General features: G+C 43.8%; 1 protein-coding gene across 1 annotated transcript; it reads left to right on the forward strand.

The window, feature by feature from the left end:
* The first annotated feature begins 2,093 nt into the window (after positions 1 to 2,093).
* LOC140703916 (uncharacterized) lies at positions 2,094 to 10,096 on the forward strand. Its single transcript, XM_078387192.1, has 2 exons — positions 2,094 to 2,923; positions 6,025 to 10,096. The coding sequence occupies exons 1-2, from the start codon at positions 2,094 to 2,096 to the stop codon at positions 6,689 to 6,691; spliced, it is 1,497 nt and encodes a 498-aa protein (XP_078243318.1). The 3' UTR covers positions 6,692 to 10,096.
* Positions 10,097 to 10,659: the final 563 nt, after the last annotated feature.

Consider the following 10,659-nt stretch of genomic DNA (forward strand, 5'->3'; position numbering starts at 1 on the left):
AAGACAAGATTGCCAGACAGACCTGGACAGAACAGGACTGTGAGTGCAGGGAGAAAAACTTGTGGAGTTAATTCTCTGCCTATTATTTTGTTGTACTGAGTTGGGGGGGGGGGTTTCTGGGCTTAATTTTTGCTTCTTTTTATATATTTTCTATTTTATACTGTTTATTTTATTTTAGTTTAATTTATGGGTATTTTATTTTTGCTTTATGTTAAATTGTTTTGTTGTATTTACTTTAATTTGTCTGTTTTAATACTTACTGCTTTATGCACTCCTTTTGTATTTTATGCACTTTATATTTAATTTGATTATAGTTTATTGTTTAGTGCAGGGCTCAGGGAACTTTTTTACCTTTTACCCCCTCCCAAAATTATATAAGCCAACATTACCCCCTTGATTTGAAAGAAAGGAATGATACAATATTTGATGAAGCCACCCTTTTCCCTGCCTTAATTCAATACTTGCCTGTTCTTTTCATAGTTTTGAGTCAGTCTCTCTCTCACACACACACACACACAAACACCCTCCCTCCCTCCCTCCACCCTTTTTTCCTCCCTTAATTCAAGCCTTGTCTGTTCCTTTTTTCAGTTTTAAGTCAGTCTCTCTCTCTCACACACACAAACACGTCCACCCACCCACCCTCCATCCATTCATTTTCTCCATACAGTGGGCCCTCTACTTACGAACGGCCCTAGTTACAAACGTTTCAAGTTACGAACCCAACCTCATAGAAAACAACAGGCCCTACTTACGAACAATAACCAAGTTACGAACCCGATCCATAGAAACAGTGGACCCTACTTACGAACCTGTGGTTCAAGTTTCGAACAAAAAAAAACGGTGAGGGAGGCAGGGAAAGAGCAAAATTTGAACTTTCAGTTAACCGTTGGCCAGCAAAGAGAGTGGTTGTCTGCTTCCTCACTCTTCCCAGCATTTACAGAGTGGATAGAGAGACAGCCTTCAGACTGCCTGGTACTGCCTGGTACTGCCTGGTACTGGTACAGTGCTGTACGGACAGTACAGTACAGTATTCTAAAAAATTTTTGGCTTTTTTTTAAAAAATGGATTTTTTATTTGTTATTTTTGACATTCTTTTTTTAAGCAGAGAGACTGCCCGTTCTGGGTGAGTACACTACAGCAGTGGTTCTCAACCTTTGTTACTCAGGTGTTTTTGAACTGCAACTCCCAGAAACCTCAGCCAGCATAGCTGATGGTGAAGGCTTCTGGGAGTTTGTGAAGGTGTAGAAAGAGAGAGTGTGCCGTCCACAGAGACAAAGGTGGAAAAAGATGATGAAAAGAAAGAACAGCTGAATAGCAGCAAAAGTAATAAAGAGGAGAGGAAAGGGTTAACAGATAAAGAAGGAGAGGTGAAGGTAGAAGGGTGTTTAGCTGAAGGGGAGTGGGAGGAGTCAGAAGTGACAGTTGGAGGAGGATATAAGGATGAGGAGGGGGTAATGTGGTTCAGTGCTGTGGTGGAAGAATATGAAAGAAAGAGGAGGGAAGAAAAATGGCAAGCATTTGAGAAAGTCCGCACCCAAGGTTTAATCAGAGATTTCCCTAACCTGCGAGTGGGTGGACTATTGCCTAATCCCTCAACTCAGCGAAACCCATCTGTGAATGTGCCGGCAAAAGAGTGGAAAGTGATTGTCGCTCCGTGGGAAGAGGAGTTACAGAGGGAGCGTAACTGGAGAAGAGAGGAGTTTGATGAAGGTCCTGACGAGAGGGGGTGGATTCGGCACAAATGCTGTGGGACAATCTGTGCCAAGAGGAGTCCCCCATCCCCTCAATGGGGTTACAAGAAACCCTTTGGGGACCAGCACCGCTAACCCCCTGGGACTATGTTCAAAGTTTAGAGCATGTTGATGAGAGTTTGTTTCCCAGTTGTAAACCGTTGGAACCGTTAAAAGATGTGCTGGAGAGTGGAGGAGACAATAAAAGTTCAGCTGTTAAAATTATAAGGACTCAACCTTTATTGTTGCCTGCTGACATAGAGGGCCTGAGGGAAAAGGCGAACCTTTTGACAGTGGCGCCCAACGTGGGGCGGCCCCTATAGCAGGAAATGAAGAGATGAAAGAGTTGCACGCCAATTGTTAATGTTAAATACAGGGGAAGAAAAAGTTAAAAATGAGCAAAAAGATGTGAAGAACCCATGGGTAGCAAGTCCCACGCCAATCCGTATGCAGAAGATGAGTGCCTCAGACGACCCAGAAGCTTATCTGCATACCTTTGAGAGGGTAGCCACTGCAGCAGGGTGGCCAAAGGAACAATGGACATTAATTTTAACACCATGCTTGACAGGAGTATTACAAGAAGTAGTGGACACGTTACCCACCCAAGAAGCAACTCAGTATGAAACAGTCAAAGGCGCCATTTTACAAACTTTGAACTTGACAGAAGAAGCCTATCGCAAAAAGTTCCGTGAGCTTAAATTCAAATCAGGGATGCATCCGCGCCCAGTAAGCCAGCGTATGAAAGCCAATGTAATCAGATGGTTAAAACCAGAAGAAAAAACAAAGGACGAGATAATAGAAACTTTTGTTATGGAACATTTGATATCAACATTATCCGTTAATATGCATAGCTGGGTACAGAGGAATAGACCAAAGCGGTTGGAAGAAGCCATTAGCCTAATTGAGAATTATTGCGCGGCAGAGGAGGGGACTAAAGAGCACGCCGGAACTACTTTTGAGAGAACCCGCCCGCAAGACAAGATGGCGACCGGGAGCAGCAACGCACCGCGCGGTCCGTCTTCTTTTTCGGTCATCGGCAGAGGAAGGCCTCAAAACTTCGAACCCATGCGCCCCAAACCAACGCGCCCTACAACTTATGACCAACGCTTATTCGAACCGGGCACAGGGTTAAAAGAAGGAAAGGACGGCAAACCCGTATGTTTCGATTGCGGCCGCGTCGGCCACGTGAAAAGGTAATGTCCCGGACTGGATTGCTCATGGGTAGGACAGAACAACGAACGAATTAAAATATTAGGATCAGAACAGGAGGGTTGGGAAGTAATGGCTACGGTCAATGGACATGCAAAGAGGGCTTTGATTGATATGGGATGTAGCAAGACGTTGGTTCGGCAATTGGAGGGGGTGGTAATACCGGATGATGTGACTGTAAAATGTATACATGGGGATTCAAAGAAATATGCCACCACTTGGTACAGATTGGAAAAGATTGTCGGAGGATGAAAGTGGGAATTGTACCAGGGGTTTCAAGAGAAATGTTGTTGGGACGTGATTGGGAGGGTGCGAGTGAATTGCTTAAGAATAAAGAAGGGCTAGCTGGGGATTGTGATGCTAGTGGAACTGAAATGGATTTTTTAAAAGGAGCCTCTCGGGATCAAATGAGGCTATGGCAACAAGATGACCCAACATTACAAAAGGTATTACATGAGGCTCAACCTACGGGATCTATTGTATCCGGAGAGACTGGGTTTGAAATAGATGATGGTTTATTATACCAAGTAAACCAAGAAGGGGAGAAGCAGTTAGTGGTGCCCATAAAATGGAGGAAAGATATATTAAGAATAGCCCATGATATACCCACTGCTGGTCATTTAGCCACAGATAAAATGATTGCTCGAATAGCCCATAGATTCTGGTGGCCAGGGCTTAATGGTGAAATACAACAATTTTGTAAAACGTGTAAAGAATGTCAAATGACTCAAACCAAACCCAGACCAGGCGCCCCGTTGATGCCAATGCTTCTAATAGACCGCCCCTTTGACAGAATAGGAGTCGACATTGTAGGGCCTTTGACGAAGTCAGCAGGGGCACATACCCATATTTTAGTATTGATTGATTATGCAACAAGGTACCCAGAAGCTATACCATTACAATCTACAAGTGCTAAAATAATTGCAAGAGAGTTAATGCAAGTTTTTACTAGATTGGGATTCCCCAAGGAAATATTAACAGATCAAGGCAGTAATTTTATGAGTTTAACATTGAAAGAAATGTGGAAACTCCTAGACGTAGAACCAATACATGCCTCAGTTTACCATCCACAAACAAATGGATTGGTGGAGCGATTTAACAAAACGTTGAAAGGAATGTTAAGGAAGTTGGTTATGGAGAAACCCCGGCGGTGGCATCTGCTGGTGGCTCCGCTTATGTTCGCAGTCAGGGAAGTACCACAAGCCTCTACGGGGTTTTCTCCATTCGAAATGATATACGGTTGGAACCCTCGAGGAATTTTAGATTTGATCAAAGAAAAATGGGAAAGTGGAGTAGATAATTCTCAGCTGACAGTACAACATGTACTAGAGATGAGAGAACATTTAAAGAAAGTAGCCGAAATGGCCAAAGAACATTTAGGACAAGCTCAAGCCGGGCAAAAGAAAAGATACGATGCAAAAATATCACCAAGATCATTCGTAGCAGGACAGAAGGTTCTCTTATTGTTACCAGCAGAGAATGCCAAATTATTTGCGTGGTGGCAAGGGCCTTATGAAATTATCAGACAAGTAGGAAAGGTAGATTATGAGATAAAAACACCAGACAAGAAAAAGAAAACTGGTGTTTACCATGTGAATCTGTTAAAGGAATGGCATGAGAGAGAAGCTTTATGGGGTGAAAGTGTAGAAGAAGATTTAGGGCCAGAATCGTCCTTGTATCAAGAGGAACGATTGGAAATTCCACAAGGGAAAACTTAGATACCCCACAAAAAGCACAAATAAAAGAAATAGAAGAGGAATTCCAAGATGTATTCTCCACTAAACCAGGCTATACCCGAATGGCAGAACATTGTATTAATACTAAAGAGGGGACAGTGATACGTAGCAGAAATCGAAATTGGCCTTTCCATTTAAAAGATGTAATCAATAAAGAAGTAGATGAAATGTTGAAATTAGGAATAATCGAACCCTCAAATAGTCCATGGAGAAGCTATCCAGTAGCAGTCCCAAAACCTGATGGAAAGGTGAGACTATGCATTGATTTTAGGAAACTCAATGAGGTGTCAAAATTTGATGCATATCCAATGCCACGCATTGAGGATTTATTGGAAAGGCTAGGGGGCGCTAAATACCTCAGTTCGTTAGATCTTACTAAAGGTTATTGGCAAATTCTGGTGAGGGCTGAAGATAAAGAAAAAACGGCATTCGTCATCCCAAAGGGGTTGTACCAATTTCTGAAAATGCCATTTGGGTTGCATGGGGCAGGAGCTACGTTCCAACGCTTAATGGACAGAGTTCTAGAGCCTGTTAACACATTTGCTGGCGCTTACATCGATGATATACTTATTTTTAGTAAGAGTTGGGAAGAACACATAATTCATATTAGACAAGTACTAGAAGAACTCAGGAAGGCAGGATTAACCATTAATCCTTCTAAGTGTAAGGTTGCCCAAGAGAAGGTAAAGTTTCTGGGTCATGTTGTAAGCAAAGGAGAGATACGCCCATCAGAAGAAAAAATTGACAAACTATCTGATTGGCATATTCCCAAAACAAAGAAAGAAGTGCAACAATTTTTAGGTTTGGCTGGATATTACCGACAATTCGTACCTAATTTTTCCGGAATTGCAGCCCCACTAACTGATCTTACTAAAAAGAAAGTGAATAAATATGTTAAATGGGGCAACTTAGAACAAGAGGCTTTCGATAAGTTAAAGAATATTCTTAATGAGTTACCTAAGAGATACGCACCAGATTTCTCTCTTCCTTTCATAGTACAAACAGATGCGTCAGATAGAGGTATCGGGGCAGTGTTGGCACAAGAAAAGTTAGGGGTAGAATACCCAATTATGTATCTGAGTAAAAAATTGAGTCCTCGAGAACAAAAATATGCAACTATTGAGAAAGAGGCATTAGCAGCAAAATGGGCCATTTTGACATTAAAATATTATTTGTTGGGAGCACCTTTTATATTAGTAACTGATCACGCACCCCTTCAATGGCTAAATAGAATGAAGGATGCTAACCTACGACTGACACGATGGTATTTTAGTTTACAACCATATGCATTTCAGGTGAAATATAAAAAAGGGACCAATCATGCTAATGCTGATTATTTTTTGCGACAGGGAGAAGGAAATATGCGCGGTGATGAAGAGCAGACGGCCCACTCCTCCGGGGGGGGCGTGTGAAGGTGTAGAAAGAGAGAGTGTGCCGTCCGCAGAGACGAAGGTGGAAAAAGATGATGAAAAGAAAGAACAGCTGAATAGCAGCGAAAGTAATAAAGAGGAGAGGAAAGGGTTAACAGATAAAGAAGGAGAGGTGAAGGTAGAAGGGTGTTTAGCTGAAGGGGAGTGGGAGGAGTCAGAAGTGACAGTTGGAGGAGGATATAAGGATGAGGAGGGGGTAGTGTGGTTCAGTGCTGTGGTGGAAGAATATGAAAGAAAGAGGAGGGAAGAAAAACGGCAAGCATTTGAGAAAGTCCGCACCCAAGAAGTCCGCACCCAAGGTTTAATCAGAGATTTCCCTAACCTGCGAGTGGGTGGACTATTGCCTAATCCCTCAACTCAGCGAAACCCATCTGTGAATGTGCCGGCAAAAGAGTGGAAAGTGATTGTCGCTCCGTGGGAAGAGGAGTTACAGAGGGAGCGTAACTGGAGAAGAGAGGAGTTTGATGAAGGTCCTGACGAGAGGGGGTGGATTCGGCACAAATGCTGTGGGACAATCTGTGCCAAGAAGAGTCCCCCACCCCCTCAATGGGGTTACAAGAAACCCTTTGGGGACCAGCACCGCTAACCCCCTGGGACTATGTTCAAAGTTTAGAGCATGTTGATGAGAGTTTGTTTCCCAGTTGTAAACCGTTGGAACCGTTAAAAGATGTGCTGGAGAGGGGAGGAGACAATAAAAGTTCAGCTGTTAAAATTATAAGGACTCAACCTTTATTGTTGCCTGCTGACATAGAGGGGCCGCCTGAGGGAAAAGGCGAACCTTTTGACAGAGTTACAGTCCAAAAACATCTGAGTAACAAAGGTTAAGAACCAGTGCACTACAGTATGTTTTTACTTTACTGTACAGGTTTTTTTTGCATATCGTTGGTGGGGGGGTAGGGCTAGGTGGGGGGGTTCTGAGCTCTGATGGGTCTTGCTTGGTAGATTTTACAGTTTTAAAATGGCTGCATGCTTGCTGGAATCTTTCTATGCTGTGTGTGTGTGTTCTGAATCTGTCTGGTTAAAATGTGGACCCAGAGGGCATTTTTGCAATGGAGGCATGGGTCTTGCTGGGTAGATTTTACAGTTTTAAAATGGCTGCATGCTTGCTGGAATCTTTCCTTGCTGTGTGTGTCTCTGGGGGTGTGTTGTGTACTGAATCTGTCTGGTTAAAATGTGGACCCATGTCTCTCTTTGTGCTGAGATTCTGTTGGGAAGAAAGCTTGCTTGCAAGCAGGGTAAAAATGGAATTCAGAGCCATGTCTCTCTTTGTGCTGAGGAATTCTGCTGGGAAGAAAGCTTGCTTGCAAGCAGGGTAAAAATGGAGTTCAGAGCCATGTCTCTCTTTGTGCTGAGGAGTGTTTTTCAAGGTGTTCTGTTGTCTGAAAGGTGCTTGTTCCCTCTCTCATTTCCTGTCCCTCCCCCCCAAAAAAGTTTCCTGTCTTGGCTGACAATGTGCTTTTCAAAGTGTTCTGTTGAAAAGGTGTCTGTTCCCTACTTCCCTCCCTCTTTTCTTTCCTTTTTAAAAAAACCTAAGTCATCATAGGTTAAAAGGAAAAAAAGAGAAAAATCTGCCCCTAGTGGTAGGAACAGATTAACCGGCTTTGCATTAGTTCCTATAGGAACTAATTATTCGAGTTACAAACCGTTGCTCAATTTAAGAACCAGAAACAGCCAGAACGGATTAAATGGTTTTCAATGCATTCCTATAGGAAATGCTGATTTGACAAACTTTTCGACTTACAAACTTGCTTCTGGAATGGATTAAGTTCATAAGTAGAGGACCCAATGTACAGTGGTGCCTCACACAACGATGTTAATTGGTTCCAAAAAAATCAACGTTGTGTGAAACATCGTTCTGTGAAACACCATTTCCCATAGGAATGCATTGAAAACCAATTGGAACGGATTGCCATCGCTGAGTGAAAATCCCCATAGGAAACATCGCTGTGTGAAACAATGTTTCCTCCATTGGAATGTATTGAAGCCGACTCAATACATTTCAATGGCTTTGCGAAGTCCTTTTTCGCTCCTGTAAAAGTGTCTTACAATGTTTGGAAGCTGTTTTAAATGCTTGCAATGGTTAGCCCACCTCCTGAAACCTACGCAAACTTAATTTGATGTTGTTCTGACACTTCGTTAATTTATGGTAATTTTTTGTTTTCTCCATTGAAAACTATTGAATGGTCTGTCTAATGGTTTCCAATGGAGAAAATTCAAAAAATCACCAAAAATTAACGAAGTGTCAGAACAACACCAAAATCAGTTTGCATAGGTTTCAGGAGGTGGGCTAACCATTGCAAGCATTTAAAACAGCTTCCAAACATTGTAAGACACTTTTACAGGAGCGAAAAGGGAGATCCGGAAAGGGCTCTTTGATCTCCGTTTGTCTTTTAAAGGTCTTCCCGATCTCCCTTTTCGCTCCTGTAAAAGTGTCTTACAATGTTTGGAAGCTGTTTTAAATGTTTGCACTGGTTAGCCCACCTCCCGAATCCTACGCAAACTGATTTTGGTGTTGTTCTGACACTTCGTTAATTTATGAAAAATTTTTGTTTTCTCCATTGGAAACCATTAGACAGACCATTCAATGGTTTTCAATGGAGAAAACAAAAAATTACCATAAATTAACGAAGTGTCAGAACAACACCAAAATCAGTTTGCATAGGTTTCAGGAGGTGGGCTAACCATTGCAAGCATTTAAAACGGCTTCCCAACATTGTAAGACACTTTTACAGGAACAAAAAAGAGACATCGTTGTGTGAAAATCCCCCATAGGAAACATCGCTGTGTGAGGTGGCAAATTTAACAGAAAAAGGCATCGTTGTGTGAATTCATCGTTGTGTGAGGCACCCGTTGTGCGAGGCACCACTGTACATCTAAATAAGCTTGATCTTATTTAAGGTCTCTCGCACCTTCCTTCCCCTTGTTAACTTGATTCTTTCCCACCTCCTGCTTGCTTGCATTCATTTCCAGAGGAAGCAGTCATTCAAAGCCCTGGATTGATTGATTGCTCTGGGCTATTCCACAGCTGTAGCCAATTAAGCAGGCTTATCTCCTATCTCTGAACCAAGGGAGGATTTACAGCTGCCTGCTGCAACCAGGAAGTAACAGGGAGAGGTGGCTTACAATTTGAGGTTTGGCTGCAGGGGCGGGGGGTGGGAGGGAGGGGTAACGCTCTGCTCATTACCCCCAGGATTCTCACTTTTACCCTATTTGGGGTAATTTAGGGTACAGCCTGGGGGCTGTACTGCAGGAAAATGGGGTGAGGCTGAACCCGGACAAGATGGAGGTCCTGGGGGTGGGTGGACCCACTATCAGTGGTTTGGGAAACTCCCTCTCTTTTGGGGGGTGACTCTCACTGCTAAGAATGAGGTTCCACACCACCTATTTCCATCTTTGGCGGATTGCCGGGCTGTGTCCCTTTCTTGACATTGGTGCACTTACCACCTTGGTTCATGCGCTCGTAATCCCGAGATCAGATTACTGTAATCCGCTCTACATAGGGCTGCCTTTGAGATTAATGCAGAAACTACAAATGGTGCGGAATGCAGTGGCCAGACTTCTTAGTGGGGTGAAGAAACATCAACATATTACTCCCACTCTGGCTGCATTGGCTGCCCATTCGATTCCCTAACCCTAACCAGTTTAGGACCTCAATACTTGGTGGAACACCTCCTCCCACCTAGATCTACTCGTGTTACCCGATCTAGCCAGGAGGGGTGACTGAGGAGCCTAACGCCGAGGGAGGCCCGGAAAGAAAAAACAAGACACCGGGCCTTCTCAGCAGTGGCTCCCAGGCTTTGGAACACACTCCCCCCTGAGATTCATCTGGACCCCTCGCCGGGCACTTTCAAAAACCAACTCAAGACCTGGTTATATAGAGAGGCCTTTCCTCCAGACTCTACGTAATTCTCTCTCTTTCTTTATCTATTCTGTTTTGTGCTCATGTAGGTAATGGTTATTTTATATTAATTATTTTTATTACGTGTTTGAGAGCCGACCACAGTAGACTATGTCTAAATGGGCCTCATATAAGCTCAATAAATAAATAAATAAATTGCATGGAAATGAGACGAAAGTTGAGTGGTTTTCCCTGCCCTTTTGTTAGGCTGGGGTGTCTGTTGCTCTTCCCGCCCCGCTGGCACCTTGGATCTGGCTGACCCTTCCAGGGAAAGTGGGGGGGGGGACAGCCAATTTAAAAAGGGGCAGATGCATCCCCCCAAACCCACCCACCCACAGGCAGCTGTTGGTTTTTCCTGTTTTCCAGAATGGAAAGAGGGGAAGGGGCAGGAGCAGAAGGGGCGGAGCCTCAAAGGGGGGCAGAAACAGGAGAGGGAAAACATTCCTGGGGGTTGCAAGAGCCTCCTTATTCCACACCAACAGTGTGGGACAAGCATTTCATGCCCCCCGTGAAAATAAAGCAGGGAGTGTCCCCGCCCCCATAGAGCCTTTTCCCGGCTCCACTCAACCTTTTCAGAATGGAAAGAGGGGAGGGGGAAGAGGCAGAGCCTCAAAGGGAGGCAGAAACAGGAGAGGGGAGACCCATGTGGGGGGTAC

The sequence above is a fragment of the Pogona vitticeps genome, chromosome 2 (assembly GCF_051106095.1).
Source record: "Pogona vitticeps strain Pit_001003342236 chromosome 2, PviZW2.1, whole genome shotgun sequence".
Lineage (NCBI taxonomy): Eukaryota > Metazoa > Chordata > Lepidosauria > Squamata > Agamidae > Pogona > Pogona vitticeps.

Coding starts and splice junctions, on each gene's coding strand:
- LOC140703916 (XM_078387192.1), top strand. CDS start 2,094: ATGTTAAATACAGGGGAAGAAAAAGTTAAAAATGAGCAAAAAGATGTG. Junction 2,924..6,024: donor CGCGTCGGCCACGTGAAAAG/GTAATGTCCCGG, acceptor TTTTTGCGACAG/GGAGAAGGAAATATGCGCGG.